Genomic DNA, 25,437 nt, shown 5'->3' with positions numbered 1-25,437 from the left:
GTGTGTTCTGTAGAACTCTAACTCACAATAGTACTGCATTAGTGTACAGTAGCTGTGATGCAGCTAGGTGGTGGTAGTAGGGTGTGGAGTGTGTAGGTGCGTGCGTCAGCGGGGTTTGGCGGGGCAGGTGCGGTATCCGTGGGCAGGTTTTGGGCTGCCTGTGTAAACACAGCTCGTGTCGATAATGTGTTTTTGAGTATTTTATTAAAGAGTGTGCAACAGTGTTGTGTCTATTTGTTGCTATTCATGAAATCATGTATAGCTGTTCTTGGGCTATGGCCTAATATATATATATATTTTTTTTAGGAATATCATACGGGGGGGACACAGAATTTTTATCAGTTATGAAAGTATAATGGCCGACATTTGGTCGTTTCGCATTTTTAAATAGTCTTTATCACGTAACTATAGAAACGGAAACGTTGTTGGTGTTTCGAGGCACAAGCTGAAGACAACGGTGTTCCGGTTGACATAAATGAGACAAAGTTTTGGTGAAATTAATTCCTTCTTTCATTTGTTATGTTCTTATTTTCTCCTTTAAATGAGACATCAGTCTTTTTATTTTCATGGGAACGACCCCATAGATTAGTTCTCAACTCGGCTAGGACATTCTGTGGTGTGTGTGTGTGTGTGTGTGTGTGTTTGCATGCGCGCACGTGGGATGTTTGCGTGCATGCACGTGTGTGTGTGGGGGTGTGTGTTTGTTTTAGTGTGCGTGTGTGTGTATTTGTTTCAGTATGTGTGTGTGTATTTGTTTCAGTATGTGTGTGTGTATTTGTTTCAGTATGTGTGTGTGTGTATTTGTTTCAGTATGTGTGTGTGTATTTGTTTCAGTATGTGTGTGTGTATTTGTTTCAGTATGTGTGTGTGTATTTGTTTCAGTATGTGTGTGTGTATTTGTTTCAGTATGTGTGTGTACATACTGTGGCTTCCATCCGTCTTCAACCACAATGAGATTCTGCATTCGACCACAGAACTTTCAAAACTAGAACGTTTATAATTATGATAAATAGAACAGTTAGAATGTTAAGAACTATCAGATGTAGAACGTTTAGAACTATCAGAACTATAAGAAGTAGAACTATCAGAACTATAAGAAGTAGAACGTTTAGAACTATCAGAACTATCAGATGTAGAACGTTTAGAACTATCAGAACTATAAGAAGTAGAACGTTTAGAACTATCAGAACTATCAGAAGTAGAACGTTTAGAACTATCAGAACTATAAGAAGTAGAACGTTTAGAACTATCAGAACTATCAGATGTAGAACATTTAGAACTATCAGATGTAGAACGTTTAGAACTATCAGAACTATAAGAAGTAGAACTATCAGAACTATAAGAAGTAGAACGTTTAGAACTATCAGAACTATAAGAAGTAGAACGTTTAGAACTATCAGAATTAGACCATTTAGAACTATAAGAAGTATAATGTTTAGAAAAAGAACGTATCAGAACTAGAACTATCAGAACTAGAACGTTTAGAACTATCAGAACTAGAACATTTAGAACAATTAAAAATATCAGAATTGTTTTAATTAGAAAGACTCAAAACACCATCATTGTTTAAAACCATGAAAAGAAGTGCAACCCAATGTCAGTCATATGATACACTGAATGGATTTCAAAACCGAATGGAAGTTCTCAAACACCCAAAGAGAGTGTTGTGAAAACATTTGTTGGTGTTTCAGTGCATGTAAAAGTCAGCATCAATACACAAAAATAATATTTTGGCAAACTGTGTCTCTCATACAATCAAATGGTTTTAAATTGCAAATGTTTAAAAGCATAAAAATTGATTGATGATGATTTTCAGTCAATATTTTGTCTAACATTTTAAAGGAGACACTGGGAATTGAATACTTTGATACTAACTATGGTCTACAGTCGCCAGGCCCGTTGTGAGATTATAAAAACGATACAATAATTTGTTACCATCAAAATGTTTAGGGCTATGTGAGTGATAGCGGAGATGAGGGGCAAGAGGAGGCCTTTATCACACTGGTATTGATGCGAGTCTTGTCAGAACATTGCCTTGGGGCTCTATTCAACCGTTGCAGGTGGAGTGATGGAAATGTCATTTTACATGGAGCCAACGTTCACCGTGAATGTAGTCGCCACTGAAGCTGGGACGTTGCCTTCACATTTCAATCACGCTGTGAAGCTGAACTTCCTGGATGCAGATTGAATAGAGCTCTTCACTCAGCCAATCAGTGACACGCGCTGGGCCATTGTTACAATAACACATCGGGCCCCGATTCAGACTTGAGAGATGTAGACTTAACATGGACTCAATAAAACATGGACTTATGTCAAGTCTGAATAGCGCCTAGGGAAAATCTGTGTTTTGTTTAGACAGATTAGAAGCAGGAGGAGACGGTGAAAGAATGACAGTCGGACAGGCGTAAGTGGGAATTGAATCCCCGACTGCTGGGGGAAGTAAGATGGCAAACATACGGGGGAATTTCTATCCACACAGCCACGTACTGTTTGAGGAACTTGTATGTTTAGATTAAAAATTCAAAATGTGAACTTCAAACGTTGTACTGCCGTACTGTTCATCATTACCCCGGTCTGAGGCATTGAGGTGGAGTACCAGGTGTCCCCTCTAGTAAACTCTATGGTTGGGACATTCGTACCAGGTGTCCCCTCTAGTAAACTCTATGGTGAGGACATTCATACCAGGTGTCCCCTCTAGTAAACTCTATGGTGAGGACATTCGTACCAGGTGTCCCCTCTAGTAAACTCTATGGTGAGGACATTCATACCAGGTATCCCCTCTAGTAAACTCAATGGTGAGGACATTCATACCAAGTGTCCCCTCTAGTAAACTATATGGTGAGGACATTCGTACCAGGTGTCCCCTCTAGTAAACTCTATGGTGAGGACATTCGTACCAGGTGTCCCCTCTAGTAAACTCTATGGTGAGGACATTTATACCAGGTTCCCCTCTAGTAAACTCAATGGTGAGGACATTCATACCAGGTGTCCCCTCTAGTAAACTCTATGGTGAGGACATTCATACCAGGTATCCCCTCTAGTAAACTCTATGGTGAGGACATTCATACCAGGTGTCCCCTCTAGTAAACTCAATGGTGAGGACATTCATACCAAGTGTCCCCTCTAGTAAACTATATGGTGAGGACATTCGTACCAGGTGTCCCCTCTAGTAAACTCTATGGTGAGGACATTCGTACCAGGTGTCCCCTCTAGTAAACTCTATGGTGAGGACATTTATACCAGGTTCCCCTCTAGTAAACTCAATGGTGAGGACATTCATACCAGGTGTCCCCTCTAGTAAACTCTATGGTGAGGACATTCGTACCAGGTGTCCCCTCTAGTAAACTCTATGGTGAGGACATTCATACCAGGTGTCCCCTCTAGTAAACTCTATGGTGAGGACACCCGTACCATGTGTCCCCTCTAGTAAACTCTATGGTGAGGACACCCGTACCAGGTGTCCCCTCTAGCAAACTCTATGGTTAGTGGAACAAACTCCAAAAACGATCCAAGAAAGTATGCCTCAATGAGAAATCTTGAGAACAAAATGATATCACATTGAAGAAGGAAACAGAAAAGGAATTCACTCAATAAGAACATTTTGTTTGTGTAGCATTTTGGATGCTAACGCTAATTAAGTCAAGACTCAAATAGCCATTGTGATTTATTGGTCAGTTTTCTTGACGCTCCATGTAGATGGCAATTGACACGTCGTTGTTTGCACCTTCTGTGCACTTGTTTTATATGCAAATTAAGACCTGCTTTTGAGTTAAAATGGAAAGCTTACTAACACATTCATAGCTGCTAACTGTTTTAGCGCCTATTGACGATAGTATCTTCTGCCTGGTGGAGTTTTGTTAGTGTAACAGTGTAGCTTCCGTCCCTCTCCTTGCCCCTACCTGGGCCCGAACCAGGGACCCTCTGCACACATCAACAACAGCCACCCTCGAAGCATCGTTACCCAACGCGCCACAAAAGCCGCGGCTCTTGCAGAGCAAAGGGGAATAACTACTTCAAGGTCTCAGAACGAGTCACGTCACCCGATTGAAACGCTATTAGCGCGCACCACCGCTAACAAGCTAGCCATTTCACATCGGTTACACTAGGAGCTCCGACTCTTGCTCTGAATGTTAAAACACATCGCTTGGAGACATAAGCAACATAACTTTCATATCAGTGACAAATAACTGTTCTAAAAACAACATTACTGGAACATTTTACAGGGTTAAAGTTCCCAAATGGCCCTATTTACAGGGTTAAAGTTCCCAAATGGCCATATTTACAGGGTTAAAGTTCCCCAAATGGCCCTATTAACAGGGTTAAAGTTCCCAAATGGCCCTATTTACAGGGTTAAAGTTCCCAGATGACCATATTTACAGGGTTAAAGTTCCCAAATGGCCATATTTACAGGGTTAAAGTTCCCAAATGGCCCTATTTACAGGGTTAAAGTTCCCAAATGGCCATATTTACAGGGTTAAAGTTCCCAAATGGCCCTATTTACAGGGTTAAAGTTCCCAGATGACCATATTTACAGGGTTAAAGTTCCCAAATGGCCCTATTTACAGGGTTAAAGTTCCCAAATGGCCCTATTTACAGGGTTAAAGTTCCTCAAATGGCCCTATTTACAGGGTTAAAGTTCCCAAATGGCCATATTTACAGGGTTAATGTTCCCCAAATGGCCCTATTTACAGGGTTAAAGTTCCCAAATGGCCCTATTTACAGGGTTAAAGTTCCTGCCCATATTTTTTCCCATGAATGTGAAATATGTGTGTGTGTGTGTGTGTGGGGGGGGGGGGGGGGGGGGGGGGGGGGGAGTGAGTGAGTGAGTGAGTGAGTGAGTGAGTGAATGAATGAATGGGCTGGTTGTCCCAGTTCTCCAGGGATCTAATGATTGCCATATGGCCTTAGCTTCCTCTTTTCCACAGACTCTTTAGCCAAACCACACACACAAACACACACACTCTCTTTCCATTCTTTAGCCAAAACGAGCTCAAACTTTGCACCACTATGTCTGACATTACACTCACCTCAAACACACACACACACACACACACACACACCAGATGTGAATAGTTAAATACATTGCATTCTTGCGCTGCAGAGAAGGATAGCTGCCATGCTACGGGTTCCTTACCAATTTTGTGTGGTGTTTTAAACGCTGATCTTAATTCTATTTCTTTTTTTTATGCATACATTTTCCACCATAATTTCCTATGAACAAAAACTACTTCTGGACATCAGTGATCACTAACCTCGGTTTGGATAAAGAATTCTACTTCAACGAGTTGGCGGCTGAGGATGTTCACTCCACAAAATAATTCATTCAAAATGCTATAGAACATATCAGACCAAAGAACAGAACTCTGTGGGACAGAATTATAGAACATATCAGAACAAAGAACAGAACTCTGTGGGACAGAATTATAGAACATATCAGACCAAAGAACAGAACTCTGTGGGACAGAATTATAGAATATATCAGACCAAAGAACAGAACTCTGTGGGACAGAACTATAGAATATATCAGACCAAATAACAGAACTCTGTGGGACAGAACTATAGAATATATCAGACCAAAGAACAGAACTCTGCGGGACAGAACTATAGAACATATCAGACCAAAGAACAGAACTCTGTGGGACAGAACTATAGAATATATCAGACCAAAGAACAGAACTCTGCGGGACAGAACTATAGAATATATCAGACCAAAGAACAGAACTCTGTGGGACAGAATTATAGAATATATCAGACCAAAGAACAGAACTCTGCGGGACAGAATTATAGAATATATCAGAACAAAGAACAGCATGCTGCGGGACAGAATTATAGAATATATCAGAACAAAGAACAGCATGCTGCGGGACAGAATTATAGAATATATCAGAACAAAGAACAGCATGCTGCGGGACAGAATTATAGAATATATCAGAACAAAGAACAGCATGCTGCGGGACAGAATTATAGAACATATCAGAACAAAGAACAGAACTCTGCGGGACAGAATTATAGAATATATCAGAACAAAGAACAGAACTCTGTGGGACAGAATTATAGAATATATCAGACCAAAGAACAGAACTCTGCGGGACAGAATTATACAATATATCAGAACAAAGAACAGCACGCTGTGGGACAGAATTATACAATATATCAGAACAAAGAACAACACGCTAAGGGACAGAATTATAGAATATATCAGAACAAAGAACAGAACTCTGTGGGACAGAATTATAGAACATATCAGACCAAAGAACAGAACTCTGCGGGACAGAATTATAGAATATATCAGAACAAAGAACAGAACTCTGCGGGACAGAATTATAGAACATATCAGACCAAAGAACAGAACTCTGCGGGACAGAACTATAGAATATATCAGACCAAAGAACAGCACGCTGCGGGACAGAATTATAGAATATATCAGAACAAAGAACAGCATGCTGCGAGACAGAATTATAGAATATATAAGAACAAAGAACAGCATGCTGCGGGACAGAATTATAGAATATATCAGAACAAAGAACAGCACGCTGCGGGACAGAATTATAGAATATATCAGAACAAAGAACAGCACGCTGCGGGACAGAATTATAGAATATATCAGAACAAAGAACAGCATGCTGTGGGACAGAATTATAGAATATATCAGAACAAAGAACAGCATGCTGCGAGACAGAATTATAGAATATATAAGAACAAAGAACAGCATGCTGCGGGACAGAATTATAGAATATATCAGAACAAAGAACAGCACGCTGCGGGACAGAATTATAGAATATATCAGACCAAAGAACAGAACTCTGCGGGACAGAATTATAGAATATATCAGAACAAAGAACAGCATGCTGCGGGACAGAATTATAGAATATATCACAACAAAGAACAGCACGCTGCGGGACAGAATTATAGAATATATCAGAACAAAGAACAGCACGCTGCGGGACAGAACTATAGAATATATCAGAACAAAGAACAGAACTCTGCGGGACAGAATTATACAATATATCAGAACAAAGAACAGCACGCTGCGGGACAGAATTATAGAATATATCAGACCAAAGAACAGAACTCTGTGGGACAGAATTATAGAATATATCAGACCAAGGAACAGAACTCTGCGGGACAGAATTATAGAATATATCAGAACAAAGAACAGCACGCTGTGGGACAGAATTATAGAATATATCAGAACAAAGAACAGCACGCTAAGGGACAGAATTATAGAATATATCAGAACAAAGAACAGAACTCTGCGGGACAGAATTATAGAACATATCAGACCAAAGAACAGAACTCTGCGGGACAGAATTATAGAATATATCAGAACAAAGAACAGAACTCTGCGGGACAGAATTATAGAATATATCAGAACAAAGAACAGAACTCTGCGGGACAGAATTATAGAACATATCAGAACAAAGAACAGAACTCTGCGGGACAGAATTATAGAATATATCAGACCAAAGAACAGAACTCTGCGGGACAGAATTATAGAACATATCAGACCAAAGAACAGAACTCTGCGGGACAGAATTATAGAATATATAAGAACAAAGAACAGCATGCTGTGGGACAGAATTATAGAATATATCAGAACAAAGAACAGCACGCTGCGGGACAGAACTATAGAATATATCAGAACAAAGAACAGCATGCTGTGGGACAGAATTATAGAATATATCAGAACAAAGAACAGCACGCTGCGGGACAGAATTATAGAATATATCAGAACAAAGAACAGCACGCTGCGGGACAGAATTATAGAACATATCAGAACAAAGAACAGAACTCTGCGGGACAGAATTATAGAACATATCAGAACAAAGAACAGAACTCTGCGGGACAGAATTATAGAATATATCAGACCAAAGAACAGAACTCTGCGGGACAGAATTATAGAACATATCAGACCAAAGAACAGAACTCTGCGGGACAGAATTATAGAATATATCAGAACAAAGAACAGCATGCTGTGGGACAGAATTATAGAATATATCAGAACAAAGAACAGCACGCTGCGGGACAGAATTATAGAATATATCAGACCAAAGAACAGAACTCTGCGGGACAGAATTATAGAATATATCAGAACAAAGAACAGAACTCTGCGGGACAGAACTATAGAATATATCAGACCAAAGAACAGGAACTCTGCGGGACAGAATTATAGAATATATCAGAACAAAGAACAGCATGCTGCGGGACAGAATTATAGAATATATCAGAACAAAGAACAGCACGCTCCGGGACAGAATTATAGAATATATCAGACCAAAGAACAGAACTCTGCAAGACAGAATTATAGAATATATCAGAACAAAGAACAGCACGCTCCGGGACAGAATTATAGAATATATCAGACCAAAGAACAGAACTCTGCGGGACAGAATTATAGAATATATCAGAACAAAGAACAGAACTCTGCGGGACAGAACTATAGAATATATCAGAACAAAGAACAGGAACTCTGCGGGACAGAATTATAGAATATATCAGACCAAAGAACAGAACTCTGCGGGACAGAACTATAGAATATATCAGAACAAAGAACAGGAACTCTGCGGGACAGAACTATAGAATATATCAGACCAAAGAACAGAACTCTGCGGGACAGAACTATAGAATATATCAGACCAAAGAACAGAACTCTGCGGGACAGAATTATAGAATATATCAGAACAAAGAACAGAACTCTGCGGGACAGAACTATAGAATATATCAGAACAAAGAACAGAACTCTGCGGGACAGAACTATAGAATATATCAGACCAAAGAACAGAACTCTGTGGGACAGAACTATAGAATATATCAGACCAAAGAACAGAACTCTGCGGGACAGAACTATAGAATATATCAGAACAAAGAACAGAACTCTGCGGGACAGAACTATAGAATATATCAGACCAAAGAACAGAACTCTGTGGGACAGAACTATAGAATATATCAGACCAAAGAACAGAACTCTGCGGGACAGAACTATAGAATATATCAGAACAAAGAACAGGAACTCTGCGGGACAGAACTATAGAATATATCAGACCAAAGAACAGAACTCTGCGGGACAGAACTATAGAATATATCAGACCAAAGAACAGAACTCTGCGGGACAGAATTATAGAATATATCAGAATAAAGAACAGAACTCTGCGGGACAGAACTATAGAATATATCAGAACAAAGAACAGAACTCTGCGGGACAGAACTATAGAATATATCAGAACAAAGAACAGGAACTCTGCGGGACAGAACTATAGAATATATCAGACCAAAGAACAGAACTCTGCGGGACAGAACTATAGAATAAATCAGACCAAAGAACAGAACTCTGCAGGACAGAATTATAGAATATATCAGAACAAAGAACAGAACTCTGCGGGACAGAACTATAGAATATATCAGAACAAAGAACAGAACTCTGCGGGACAGAACTATAGAATATATCAGACCAAAGAACAGAACTCTGCGGGACAGAATTATAGAATATATCAGAACAAAGAACAGAACTCTGCGGGACAGAACTATAGAATATATCAGACCAAAGAACAGGAACTCTGCGGGACAGAATTATAGAATATATCAGAACAAAGAACAGAACTCTGCGGGACAGAACTATAGAATATATCAGAACAAAGAACAGCACGCTGCGGGACAGAATTATAGAATATATCAGAACAAAGAACAGCACGCTGCGGGACAGAATTATAGAACATATCAGAACAAAGAACAGAACTCTGCGGGACAGAATTATAGAACATATCAGAACAAAGAACAGAACTCTGCGGGACAGAATTATAGAATATATCAGACCAAAGAACAGAACTCTGCGGGACAGAATTATAGAACATATCAGACCAAAGAACAGAACTCTGCGGGACAGAATTATAGAATATATCAGAACAAAGAACAGCATGCTGTGGGACAGAATTATAGAATATATCAGAACAAAGAACAGCACGCTGCGGGACAGAATTATAGAATATATCAGACCAAAGAACAGAACTCTGCGGGACAGAATTATAGAATATATCAGAACAAAGAACAGAACTCTGCGGGACAGAACTATAGAATATATCAGACCAAAGAACAGGAACTCTGCGGGACAGAATTATAGAATATATCAGAACAAAGAACAGCATGCTGCGGGACAGAATTATAGAATATATCAGAACAAAGAACAGCACGCTCCGGGACAGAATTATAGAATATATCTGACCAAAGAACAGAACTCTGCGGGACAGAATTATAGAATATATCAGAACAAAGAACAGCACGCTCCGGGACAGAATTATAGAATATATCAGACCAAAGAACAGAACTCTGCGGGACAGAATTATAGAATATATCAGAACAAAGAACAGAACTCTGCGGGACAGAACTATAGAATATATCAGAACAAAGAACAGGAACTCTGCGGGACAGAATTATAGAATATATCAGACCAAAGAACAGAACTCTGCGGGACAGAACTATAGAATATATCAGAACAAAGAACAGGAACTCTGCGGGACAGAACTATAGAATATATCAGAACAAAGAACAGAACTCTGCGGGACAGAACTATAGAATATATCAGACCAAAGAACAGAACTCTGTGGGACAGAACTATAGAATATATCAGACCAAAGAACAGAACTCTGCGGGACAGAACTATAGAATATATCAGAACAAAGAACAGAACTCTGCGGGACAGAACTATAGAATATATCAGACCAAAGAACAGAACTCTGTGGGACAGAACTATAGAATATATCAGACCAAAGAACAGAACTCTGCGGGACAGAACTATAGAATATATCAGAACAAAGAACAGGAACTCTGCGGGACAGAACTATAGAATATATCAGACCAAAGAACAGAACTCTGCGGGACAGAATTATAGAATATATCAGACCAAAGAACAGAACTCTGCGGGACAGAACTATAGAATATATCAGACCAAAGAACAGAACTCTGTGGGACAGAATTATAGAATATATCAGACCAAAGAACAGAACTCTGCGGGACAGAATTATAGAATATATCAGAACAAAGAACAGAACTCTGCGGGACAGAACTATAGAATATATCAGAACAAAGAACAGAACTCTGCGGGACAGAACTATAGAATATATCAGACCAAAGAACAGAACTCTGCGGGACAGAATTATAGAATATATCAGAACAAAGAACAGAACTCTGCGGGACAGAACTATAGAATATATCAGACCAAAGAACAGGAACTCTGCGGGACAGAATTATAGAATATATCAGAACAAAGAACAGAACTCTGCGGGACAGAACTATAGAATATATCAGACCAAAGAACAGAACTCTGCGGGACAGAACTATAGAATATATCAGAACAAAGAACAGGAACTCTGCGGGACAGAATTATAGAACATGTGTAAGATATCAACAGGACCTGAAGAACTGTAATATCCTGTCATGGCTGAACAAAGACATGGATAACATAGATCTATGCATCGGCAAGACCGAACGGCAGCTCGGGGAAAGGTAAGGTAAAAAAAAGGAAAGAAATGGTAAGTGGGAAGTGTGTGAGTCTCTTTTACACCAAGACAGCACTCAACGAGCTATATAGGGCCATAAGCAAACAAGAAAATGCATATCGAGATGGCACTCCTAGTTTGCTGGCGAGTTTTAACTCAAGGAAACTTAAATCCGTTTTACCTCATTTCTACCAGCATGCCACTTGTGTAACTGTAGGACCTAGATCATCTTAACTCCTCACACAGAGACACACACAAACAGGAAGTATCAGCGCCGCGTTTAATACAGAAGTGGTCCAATGAAGCTGAAGCTAAGTTTATACAGGACTGTTTCGCATGCACAGATTGGACTGTGTTCTGGGATTCATTAGATAACGTGGAGGAGTTTACCATATCAGTCACAGGCCATCTGGATCCTGGACTTCCTGACGGGCCGCCCCCAGGTGGCAAGGGTGGTAAGTTACTAATGCACCTGAACAGCTTCTACCCCCCCCCCCCCCCCCCCCCCCCCCCCCCCCCCCCCCCCCCCCCCCCCCCTCCCCCCGAGCCATACGACTGTTTTAGGTACTTTAACTGACTTGCCTAGTTAAATGAAGGTTTAAAAAAAATTTATGTGGAAACAATGTTGATTCAACCAGTTTTTCCCCACACAGATGGGCCTATTAGACTATTCGACACTGACACAACGCTGCAAAATGGAAGAACATCTTGTGCTATGCTAACCTTAACTAGTTGTGATCTGCATGTCCACAGTAAGAAGTCAACAAGCCTTTAGCCCTACAAGTGTCACTCAGAACACCTACTACGTGACTAATCTGCTCTCAAACAGCAGCCAATCGGTTCCTCGGTTCCCTCACGACGTCACGGAGGGCCCCTCGTTGAAACTGACCGCGACCTGAAGATGATAGAGGAGCGTGAGGCGAGGAGGACAACGTCCCGAAAAACAAGGACAAGGAATCTCCTCCAATAAAAATGTTGAATTCGCTCACATTACTCCTGGAAAAATTGTTCTTCCTCACTCACCTCAATGCCTTCAGGCCCAGTTTGTTGTTTTCAGACACAGACAGAGCGAGGGAGAAGAAGAGAGTTACACATCACTGCGAGAATGAGGGGTGGAGAGAGAGAGTCCCGGATACCTCCGCCGGGGCCGCACTCACAGAGTCCATATACCAACGAGGAGACTTGCTAGAAGTGCCCCGGACTTTATTCACTCATTTTGGCATCTATTTAGGGGACAACCGGGTGGCCCATCTGATTCCGGATATTTTGCCACTCTTTACAACGGACAAGCGTTCAATCCGGGTGATGGTAACAAACACACGCTTAGTTCTCGGAGTTTTATCCAAGAGCGCCAGTATTCGGGTGGATACTGTTGAGGACTTTGCGTATGGAGCATCAATTCTTCTGAACGCTATGGACACTACCGTGCAGAAACGACCGTTGGATGGCGAAGAGATCGCGAGTAGAGCGGAGAAACTGGTTGGGAAGATACCGTACAGCTTGCTTTGGAATAACTGTGAACATTTCGTTACTTATTGCCGGTATGGCATTGCAATCAGCATTCAGACTGACAAGGTAACATATTGATATTGGCCTAGACTAGGCTATTTCTTGTTTTTTTACGCACGGACATAATGAAGAGGCTATCTCTCTGAAAGCTATATATTCCAATGTTAAACTGCAAAATGATAACGGAGTTTTCCTAAATAGGCCCAACGCGCTGGTCACAGACGTCAATTCAACTTCTATTCTACGTTGGTTTAACGTAACATCATTGAAATGACGTGTAAACAACGCTGATTCAACCAGTGTGTGCCCAGTGGGACATTTAAAAGATGCCTAAAGTGTTGATTACCCATTTGGTGTGCGTCCTATGTACGCGATTGGTACTGTTGCGCGCCGGTGAGTTTTCACAGAGCGACGCTGCAGGACTCTGTAACTAGCAGAATCAAAACATTAAAATATTAATTTATAGATTAATTGAATGCTGTGAACTAGTAATTGCTGGTTTAGGTGATAGGCCTATCTGCTTTGATAAAAAAAAAAGTTAGTTTACTTAGAATTTGATTCATCTCAAGCCAAATAGGTTAAAAGTGGTCATTAGCCTATTTTACTCAGTGAGCAATGCTAAATGATGCGCGTCAATATGGACCAATAGGTTTATAGAGCAGACAATGGTCCGTCCCAAATGGGACCCTATTATCTAAACTGTTTGGGGGAAAAAAGGGTTCTTCGGGCTGTCCCCATAGGAGCACCCTTTTGGGTTCCAGATAGAACCCTTTTGTAGATAACCTCTTCGGAAAGGGTTCTACGTGGAACCTCGAAAGGTTCTACCTAGAACCAAAAGGGGTTATTCAAAGGGTTATCCTATGGAGACAGCCAAAGAACCATTTTAGGTTCTAGATTGCACCTTTGTTTCTAACGGTGTAGACAGGGCTAATATGGTGCACACATTTTGGTCAGTCTGAAGTAGGGCCGCGCTCTGGTCTACTGTAGGGCCCCGCTCTTGTCTAAATTAGGGCCCTGCTCTGGTCTAATGTAGGGCCCTGCTCTGGTCTAATGTAGAGCCCCGCTCTGGTCTAATGTAGGGCCACGCTCTGGTCTAAATTAGGGCCCCGCTCTGGTCTAAATTAGGGCCCCGCTCTGGTCTAAATTAGGGCCCTGCTCTGGTCTACTGTAGGGCCCTGCTCTGGTCTACTGTAGGGCCCTGCTCTGGTCTACTGTAGGGCCCTGCTCTGGTCTAATGTAGCGCCCTGCTCTGGTCTACTGTAGGGCCCTACTCTGGTCTACTGTAGGGCCCCGCTCTGGTCTAATGTAGGGCCCCGCTCTGGTCTAATGTAGGGCCCTGCTCTGGTCTACTGTAGGGCCCTGTTCTGGTCTAATGTAGCGCCCTGCTCTGGTCTAATGTAGCGCCCTGCTCTGGTCTACTGTAGGGCCCTACTCTGGTCTAAATTAGGGCCCTGCTCTGGTCTAAATTAGGGCCCTGCTCTGGTCTAATGTAGGGCCCTGCTCTGGTCTACTGTAGGGCCCTGTTCTGGTCTAATGTAGCGCCCTGCTCTGGTCTACTGTAGGACCCTGCTCTGGTCTACTGTAGGGCCCTGCTCTGGTCTATTGTAGGGCCCCGCTCTGGTCTAAATTATTGCCCTGCTCTGGTCTAATGTAGGGCCCTGCTCTGGTTTAAATTAGGGCCCCGCTCTGGTCTAAATTAGTGTTCTGCTCTGGTTTAATGTAGGGCCCTGCTCTGGTTTAATGTAGGGCCCTGCTCTGGTCTAATGTAGTGCACTGCTCTGGTCTAATGTAGAGCCCTGCTCTGGTCTAATGTAGTGCCCTACTCTGGTCTAATGTAGGGCCCTGCTCTGGTCTAAAGTTGTGCCCCAAGGTGATTAGGGTGCCATTTTGGTTGATGATTTGGCCGTGTAAGCTGGGGGGCAAAACAGGATCAAACTCCTCCTTGCCCCAAAAGTAGGCCGACATGTAAATTAGGACATGGAAAGACAATGTATCATCGCAGTATTTAAAATAGGCAATTTGCGCTACTTTTGAGTTGATAGGCTGACAAGGCTTCGGAGTCTGCAGGTCTGGTGAGAGCCTGAGTTTGTTTTAAATGAGCCCATTCCAATTTTAATGTCCCTGCCTGTTGCTTTTAACAGTTGTTCATGGAACACAAGGCAGGAAGAAGTCCTTTTGAAAAGAGCTCTCATTTCTTAGCGCGCTCTGTTCTAACGGGTTCTGTTCCATTGGCTCTACTATAAGAGGGAATTGAGGTATGGATCATTGTGAAATTGGTTTGGTATTTCAACTTCAATATTTCTTTGACCTTTTATTTAACTAGGCAAGTCAGTTAAGATCAAATTGTCATTTACAATGACTGCCTAGAGACATGTTGCACACCCTTTGGTTTTCTCATGAAATGATTTCAACGTGTTTTAAAAATATATATATTTATTACAAATAACTTACAATTCAATAGCTCCTTGGTCACATGACCTAGGCACCTGAAACCAACTTTTGTATTGTTCACAGGGTAGGGACATAGAAATAGAATGAATAGAAAGGGTCTCTCCATTCAAGTCAATGACGTCATAATGGGTGGACTGGCAGCCATTTTGAGTGTAGCCACAGTGTTCTCCATTCATTGGGAAATAGAAAAAATATTGAACTACCCACACTCTCTGCCTAGAGCTGACCGTCCAACCAAACTGAGAAACCGGGCAAGAAGGACCTTGGTCAGGGAGGTGACCACTACTGCGCTTCACCAATCTGGGCTTTATGCGAGAGTGGCCAGACGGAAGCCACTCCTGAGAAAAAGGCACATGACAGCATGCCTGGAGTTTGCAAAAAGGCGCGTGAAAGACTGAGACCCCAAGGCAAAAGAGTCCAAGAATGTGCAAAGCTGTCGTCAAGGCAAAGGGTGGCTACTTTGAAGAATCTCAAATATATTTTGATTTGTTTAACACTTTTTTTGGTTACTACATGTTATTTCATAGTGTTGATGTCTTCACTATTATTCTACAATGTAGAAAATAGTAAAAATAAAGAATATGTCCAAACTTTTGACTGGTACTGTATATACAGTATTTATTTATAAAAAATGTAATCGTTTTTATAAGAAAACCAAAGGTGTGCAACATGCCTCTCTATGTAAGGAATAATGGACAGCTGAAATGCGGTTGCTAAGTCACATGGTTGGAGAGCTATTTAAATATGAATATTGTGGTCATGCACTTTGTTGACGGTCCCTAAATAGTTGCATTGGTGGTGGACCAGGCTGCCTACATCGTTTTTTTCATTTTATTATTTATTTAACTAGTCAAGTCAGTTAAGAACAACTTATTATTCACAATGACGGCCTACCGAAAGGCCTCCTGCGGGGACCGGAGGCTGGGATAAAAAAAATATAGAAAAATTAAAAAGCACATTAAAAATACACATCATGACAAGAGAGACAACACAACTACATAGAGAGAGACCTAAGACAACAACATAGCATGGTAGCAACACAACATAACAAGAACCTGGTAGCAACACAACATGGTAGCAACACAACACATGATATAAACATTATTGGGCACAGGCAACAGCACACAGGGCAAGAAGGTAGAGACAACAGCACACAGGGCAAGAAGGTAGAGACTACAGCACACAGGGCAAGAAGGTAGAGGCAACAGCACACAGGGCAAGAAGGTAGAGACAACAGCACACAGGGCAAGAAGGTAGAGACTACAGCAAGAAGGTAGAGACTACAGCACACAGGGCAAGACGGTAGAGACAACAACACACAGGGCAAGAAGGTAGAGACAACAGCACACAGGGCAAGAAGGTAGAGGCAACAGCACACAGGGCAAGAAGGTAGAGACAACAGCACACAGGGCAAGAAGGTAGAGACAACATCACACAGGGCAAGAAGGTAGAGACAACAGCACACAGGGCAATAAGGTAGAGGCAACAGCACACAGGGCAAGAAGGTAGAGACAACAGCACACAGGGCAAGAAGGTAGAGGCAACAGCACACAGGGCAAGAAGGTAGAGACAACAGCACACAGGGCAAGAAGGTAGAGACAACATCACACAGGGCAAGAAGGTAGAGACAACAGCACACAGGGCAATAAGGTAGAGGCAACAGCACACAGGGCAAGAAGGTAGAGACAACAGCACACAGGGCAAGAAGGTAGAGACAACAGCACAGAGGGCAAGAAGGTAGAGACAACAGCACACAGGGCAAGAAGGTAGAGGCAACAGCACACAGGGCAAGAAGGTAGAGACAACAGCACACAGGGCAAGAAGGTAGAGACAACAGCACACAGGGCAATAAGGTAGAGACAATACATCACGAGAAGCAACCACAACTGTCAGTAAGTGTCCATGATTGAGTCTTTGAATGAAGAGATTGAGATAAAACGTTGCCTACATGTTGCCATGTGATTATGAAACTCTAAGATATCTGCAATGTAATAGACATGTTTCCCTACATAAAGAGCCTAACCCGAGGAATGTAGGCCTCCTGAGTGGCACAGTGGTCTAAGACACTGCATCTCGGTGTGAAGAGGTGCCCCTGCAGTACCTGATTGAAATCCAGGCTGCGTCACGTCTGGCTGTGCTTGGGGGGGTCCCATAGGGTGGTGCGTGATTGGACCAGGGTTGGCTGGCGTAGGCTGTCGTTCTAAATAAGTCCTAATAAGGCCTTTAACCGACTTGCCTACTTAAATCAAGGTAAAAAATGAAATCAAATCATTTGCGACTTATTAAAGTTAGAAGAGCTGAATATTAAATCTCAATTTAACTGCAGATCCCAAACTAAACCCTATTCCTAATGTAGTGAACTACTTTAGACCAGGGCCCCTTACCGCAGATCCCAAACTACACCCTATTGCTAATGTAGTGAACTACTTTAGACCAGGGCCCCTTACCGCAGATCCCAAACTAAACCCTATTCCTAATGTAGTGAACTACTTTAGACCATGGCCCATTCAATGGAGCTGGCAATAGAACCACCGATCTGGAGCCAACACTCAGTTTGTTTATTCCTCATACGGACATGATGTACACAGGGCAATGAAAAGCTTACTTGCAGGTCGACAACAACAACAACAACAACAACAAGTGAATACAAGAGTAATAATAAGTAAATAAACTAGGAAACAAATGTAGCACAGAATTTAATAGAAGGCACAGAAAGGAGTTGAAGATAATTTTAACCAACACTTTTCAGAATTCATCGTCTATTCCACATTGGTTCCCACGTCAGTACGTTGAAATGACGTGGGAAAACAACGTTGATTTTAACCAGTGTGACTTCACTGGCTCAATGTTAGTGGGAAATCTGTCTCGTTGGTCGATCCTCCACAAAATGAGAGAGAGAGAGAGAGAGAGAGAGAGAGAACAACGGACCCATTGAATCCTTTTCAACACATCAAATCACAACAGTATTTGCGGAGGTGATTTCAAAGTTGAGGCCTGGCAGCAGCGTGGCTGGGAGGGAGCTAAGGTTTTCTCCACCTTCCTAGACTAACCATGATCGCCCCCCAAAATGGTTTGGATTGGATGGAAACTTATTCAATGACTTTAGACATATTTGAGTGTAACTTATACAGACCGGCTACCGCAGAGCAGAAGCAGAGACAGAATAACATACTGTAGCACTTAGTCTCTCACTGGTTCTGAAGTATTAAGACATACTTGTAGATGTCCTCATAACCACAGAAATGTGTTTTTGTCTTAAAGTAAAGTTTTATCTTTGCCAAAGGACCAAGAGTCAAATTAAACTGTACTTTAACTGATAGTGACCCAATGTACAAAGATAGTCTTCATTTTTTAATTTGATTTAACTAGTTAAGAACAAATTCTTATTTACAATGACAGCCTACTCCCAGCCAAACCCTAACGGCACTGGGCTAATTGTGAGCCTGCCCTATGGGACTCCCAATCACGTCCGGTTTTGACACAGCCTGGAATCGAACCAGGGACTGTAGTGATGCCTCTACCACTGAGATGCAGTGCCTTAGACAGCTGTGCCACTCGGGAGACCTTGTCTACTACAGGACACAACGTTTAACACTGATGATATTCTCCTCCCTGTAAGCCGGCCGGCCACCGTGTTCTACCTAGGGGTCTGCAGCTTTATGGCACAGCTTTATGGTATCCTGTAAATGGGTCAAGCCCCCCCCCCCCCCCCCCCCCCCCCCCACACACACACACACACACCCTCTAAATGTTCCTCTCTCTATCACTATAATATAAACCATGAGGTGTCCTCATCTCTCACTATAATATAAACCATGAGGTGTCCTCATCTCTCACTATAATATAAACCATGAGGTGTCCTCATCTATCACTATAATATAAACCATGAGGTGTCCTCATCTATCACTATAATATAAACCATAAGGTGTCCTCATCTATCACTATAATATAAACCATGAGGTGTCCTCATCTATCACTATAATATAAACAATGAGGTGTCCTCATCTCTCACTATAATATAAACCATGAGGTGTCCTCATCTATCACTATAATATAAACCATGGGGTGTCCTCATCTATCACTATAATGTAAACCATGAGGTGTCCTCATCTCTCACTATAATATAAACCATGAGGTGTCCTCATCTCTCTGTCACTATAATATAAACCACGAGGTGTCCTCATCTCTCACTATAATATAAACCATGAGGTGTCCTCATCTCTCACTATAATATAAACCATGAGGTGTCCTCATCTCTCTGTCACTATAATATAAACCATGAGGTGTCCTCATCTATCACTATAATATAAACCATGAGGTGTCCTCATCTATCACTATAATATAAACCATGAGGTGTCCTCATCTCTCTGTCACTATAATATAAACCATGAGGTGTCCTCATCTCTCACTATAATATAAACTATGAGGTGTCCTCATCTCTCTATCACTATAATATAAACCATGAGGTGTCCTCATCTCTCACTACAATATAAACCATGGGGTGTCCTCATCTATCACTGTAATATAAACCATGAGGTGTCCTCATCTCTCTATCACTATAATATAAACCATGAGGTGTCCTCATCTCTCTATCACTATAATATAAACCATGAGGTGTCCTCATCTCTCTATCACTATAATATAAACCACGAGGTGTCCTCATCTATCACTATAATATAAACCATGAGGTGTCCTCATCTTTCACTATAATATAAACCATGAGGTGTCCTCATCTCTCACTATAATATAAACCATGAGGTGTCCTCATCTATCACTATAATATAAACCATGAGGTGTCCTCATCTATCACTATAATATAAACCATGAGGTGTCCTCATCTATCACTATAATATAAACCATGAGGTGTCCTCATCTCTCTATCACTATAATATAAACCATGAAGTGTCCTCATCTCTCACTATAATATAAACCATGAGGTGTCCTAAAGTCCTCATCTTCCCCTCTCTATCACTATATTATAAACTGGGTGGTTCGAGCCCTGAATGCTGATTGGCTGACAGCCTTGGTATATCGGACCGTATACCACGGGTATGACAAAACATTTATTTTTACTGCTCTAATTAGGTTGGTAACCAGTCTATAATATCAATAAGGCACCAAAGGGGTTTTGGGTATATGGCCAATATACCACGGCTAAGGTCTGTATTCAGGCACTCCGCGTTGCGTCATTCCTAAGTACATCCCTTAGCCGTGGTATATTGGCCATATACCACACCTCCTTTGGCTTTATTGCTTCATTATAAACCATGATAAACCATGATAAACCATGATAAACCATTATAAACCATGATAAACCATGATAAACCATGATAAACCATTATAAACCATGATAAACCATTATAAACCATTATAAACCATGATAAACCATGATAAACCATTATAAACCATGATAAACCATGATAAACCATTATAAACCATGATAAACCATGATAAACCATGATAAACCATGATAAACCATGATAAACCATTATAAACCATGATAAACCATGATAAACCATGATAAACCATTATAAACCATGATAAACCATTATAAACCATGATAAACCATTATAAACCATGATAAACCATTATAAACCATGATAAACCATTATAAACCATGAACTAAAGTCCTCATATTTCCTTTTGTTTTGGTTTTAGTTCTGTGATTGGCTGAAATCTGTCATCCGGGATCACAGGAGTGTTCCGCTGACGGCGTTCCTGGGAATTCTGTCTGTGGTCTATCTAGGAATGTCGTCCTACACCGCCATACCCACCCTCCTCATCCCCTTCACCCTCTGGATGGCTGGCTGATTCTGGGAATTCAATAATTGACTTGGAATGATGGAATGATGGAATTTTATGATATGTATTGAAGATGTGCTGTGTTTTAAACGGCTCCAGAAATGGGCAGCAATGACAACATTATGACAGCATTATGACAGCATAATGACAGCACAATGACAACATTATGACAGCATAATGACAGCATTATGACAGCACTATGACAGCATAATGACAGCATTATGACAGCATAATGACAACACTATGACAGCATTATGACAGCATTATGACAGCATTATGACAGCACTATGACAGCATAATGACAGCATTATGACAGCATAATGACAGCATAATGACAGCATTATGACACCATTATGACAGCATAATGACAACACTATGACAGCATAATGTCAACATTATGACAGCATTATGACAGCATTATGACAGCATTATGACAGCATAATGACAGCATTATGACAGCACTATGACAGCATAATGACAGCATTATGACAGCATAATGACAGCATTATGACAGCATTATGACAGCACTATGACAGCATAATGACAGCATAATGACAGCATTATGACAGCATAATGACAGCATTATAACACCATTATGACAGCATAATGACAACACTATGACAGCATAATGACAACATTATGACAGCATTATGACAGCATTATGACACCATTATGACAGCATAATGACAGCATTATGACAGCACTATGACAGCATAATGACAGCATTATGACAGCATTATGACAGCATTATGACACCATTATGACAGCACTATGACAGCATAATGACAGCATTATGACAGCCTATTGACAGCATAATGACAGCATAATGACATCATTATGACAGCATTATGACACCATTAGGACAGCATAATGACAGCATTATGACAGCATAATGACAGCACTATGACAGCATAATGACAGCATTATGACACCATTATGACAGCATAATGACAGCATTATGACAGCACTATGACAGCATAATGACAACACTATGACAGTATTATGACAGCATAATGACAGCACTATGACAGCATAATGACAACATTATGACAGCATAATGACAGCATAATGACAGCATAATGACAGCATTATGACAGCATAATGACAGCATAATGACAGCATAATGACAGCATTATGACAACATAATGACAGCATTATGACAGCACTATGACAGCATAATGACAACATTATGACAGCACTATGACAGCATAATGACAACATTATGACAGCATAATGACAGCATAATGACAGCATAATGACAACATTATGACAGCATAATGACAGCATAATGACAGCATAATGACAGCATTATGACAGCATAATGACAGCATAATGACAGCATAATGACAGCATTATGACAGCACTATGACAGCATAATGACAACATTATGACAGCATAATGACAGCATAATGACAGCATTATGACAGCATAATGACAGCATTATGACAGCACTATGACAGCATAATGACAACATTATGACAGCATAATGACAGCATAATGACAGCATAATGACAGCATTATGACAGCATAATGACAGCATTATGACAGCATAATGACAGCATAATGACAGCATTATGACAGCACTATGACAGCATAATGACAACATTATGACAGCATAATGACAGCATTATGACAGCATAATGACAGCATTATGACAGCATTATGACAACATAATGACAGCATTATGACAGCATAATGACAGCATTATGACAGCATAATGACAGCATTATGACAGCATTATGACAACATTATGACAGCATTATGACAGCATAATGACAACATTATGACAGCATTATGACAACATAATGACAGCATTATGACAGCATAATGACAGAATAATGTTACATTTTTCAGAACACTTAAATACCGGTCATTAACAGTTTCTGTACCCGTTTCTAACCATGAACACTTTGCACAGAATGTATTTTTCACATTGTAACAACTTTATACTGTTTATGTAAATAAATACCTGTACATTGTACTGACTGGTGTGTGTGTGTGTGTGTGTGTGTGTGTGTGTGTGTGTGGAGTCAATAAATAATTTAGCCTGACCCATTTTTTTCTGTCTCCCTTTTCACACAGTAATCATTAATTATATAACCTACCATTGTTGTGTCAGGATAGTTGGAGAGGAGAGACAAGCCATCGATTCATTCTTCGTCTCTTCTCCCAGCATGCACAGCGGCCTGAGTCTGGCCAGTGTCTAACAGGGGTGGACTGGCCACAGGACAGTTCAGGCAAATGCCAGATGGTCTGGTCCATTTTTAGCCCAGTGGGCCTGTCTAAATAGTTTTTGGGGGTTTTGTTCAAATGTGTCATTATTTGTCTAAAAATGGGAGCCTTGAGGAAGAAAATGGGCCGGTGTGTTAGAAATGCACAGTCCGATTTCTGGTCCCAGTCCGACCCTAGAGACTAACGGTCCATTATAGTTGGGCTGTTGGGGAGACTAGAGGACTGGAGTTGGGCTGTTGAGGGGGACTAGAGGACTGGAGTTGGGCTGTTGAGGGGGACTAGAGGACTGGAGTTGGGCTGTTGAGGGGGACTAGAGGACTGGAGTTGGGCTGTTGGGGAAACTAGAGGACTGAAGTTGGGCTGTTGGGGGGACTAGAGGACTGGAGTTGGGCTGTTGGGGAAACTAGAGGACTGGAGTTGGGCTGTTGGGGGGACTAGAGGACTGGAGTTGGGCTGTTGAGGGGGACTAGAGGACTGGAGTTGGGCTGTTGAGGGGGACTAGAGGACTGGAGTTGGGCTGTTGGGGAAAATAGAGGACTGAAGTTGGGCTGTTGGGGGGACTAGAGGACTGGAGTTGGGCTGTTGGGGAAACTAGAGGACTGGAGTTGGTCTGTTGGGGGGACTAGAGGACTGGAGAAACACTGATCTATGTCCAGGAAACCGGCCCACAGGGTTCAGTCCGCTATAGTTGTAATAGTACCTTATTTACTCTAGAGGGGGCTTAAACTCAACATTTGAAATGGTCCCCCATAGCTCGGTTGCTATCAAACCTGCGTTGATGAGAACTCGGACAGAATCACGGAATCCAGACTTTAAACGAAATTCTACATTATTCAAAATGGTGTTAAATTTAGTAGGGAATCAACTAAATGTATTGAACTCAGTAGGGAATCAACTAAATGTATTGAACTCAGTAGGGAATCAACTAAATATTCAGGTCGCAATTGTAAATGAGAACTTGTTCTCAACTTGCCTACCTGGTTAAATAAAGGTAAAATAAATAAATGTATTGAACTTAGTAGGGAATCAACTAAATGTATTGAACTTAGTAGAACATGTATTTATTTGCCCAGGTGAATCATAAGACATAAACAGAATGCATCAGTGATTCGTATATACCTTAAACTTTCTGGAGGTCACGGCACAGGAATGCCCCGCAGGAATGCCCTGCAGGAATGCCCCGCAGGAATGCCCCGCAGGAATGCCCCGCAGGAATGCCCCACAGGAATGCCCCGCAGGAATGCCCCGCAAGAATGCCCCACAGGAATGCCCCACAGGAATGCCCCGCAGGAATGCCCCGCAGGAATGCCCCGCAGGAATGCCCCACAGGAATGCCCCGAAGGAATGCCCCGTAAGAATGCCCCACAGGAATGCCCCGCAGGAATGTGTGTGTGTGTGTGTGTGTGTGTGCTACTCTTATAACTGTCACTTTGTGTGTGTGTGTGTGTGTGTGTGCTACTCTTATAACTGTTGCTTTGTGTGTGTGTGTGTGTGCTACTCTTATAACTGTCACTTTGTGTGTGTGTGTGTGTGTGTGTGTAGTGGCGTTGCACGATTAATCAAAATAAGATCAAAATTGCAATAGTGACATGATCGATATCCGTACGACAAGAAGCTGCGATTTCCTCCTCTCTTTGCGTCCCCCAGTGAGACTCCGTTCATTCGCTCTCTACAATCGACATGTAAAGTGGATGCTGACCAATCACAAGCGGCTTCTCTCACTCAACACGCAGTTAGATGCTGGTCCCCTGATGTGGTGTAACCATGTCAACCAAATGGCGACGACACGACAAGTGCATTTAACTGTGTGAAGAATAACGGTCCCCTACTTTATGACGATTGGGGAAAAACACCTTGGACAAAACCAGACAGCTACGGTAAACAGTCAACCAGCCAGCTAAAGATAAACAGGCAACCAGCCACCTAAAGATAAACAGGCAACCAGCCACCTAAA

At 41.6% G+C, this 25,437-nt stretch overlaps 1 protein-coding gene across 1 annotated transcript; it reads left to right on the top strand.

The window, feature by feature from the left end:
• The first annotated feature begins 12,365 nt into the window (after nucleotides 1-12,365).
• Nucleotides 12,366-22,378, top strand: LOC110500951 (lecithin retinol acyltransferase-like). The gene is made up of 2 exons (XM_036958352.1): nucleotides 12,366-13,064; nucleotides 21,108-22,378. Exons 1-2 carry the CDS (start codon nucleotides 12,462-12,464, stop codon nucleotides 21,258-21,260), a joined length of 756 nt encoding a protein of 251 aa, XP_036814247.1. The 5' UTR covers nucleotides 12,366-12,461; the 3' UTR covers nucleotides 21,261-22,378.
• Nucleotides 22,379-25,437: the final 3,059 nt, after the last annotated feature.

The sequence above is a fragment of the Oncorhynchus mykiss genome, chromosome 21 (assembly GCF_013265735.2).
Source record: "Oncorhynchus mykiss isolate Arlee chromosome 21, USDA_OmykA_1.1, whole genome shotgun sequence".
Classification (NCBI taxonomy): domain Eukaryota; kingdom Metazoa; phylum Chordata; class Actinopteri; order Salmoniformes; family Salmonidae; genus Oncorhynchus; species Oncorhynchus mykiss.
Note: the sequence above shows the minus strand (reverse complement) of the source record. Positions and strands in the feature narration are given on the sequence as shown.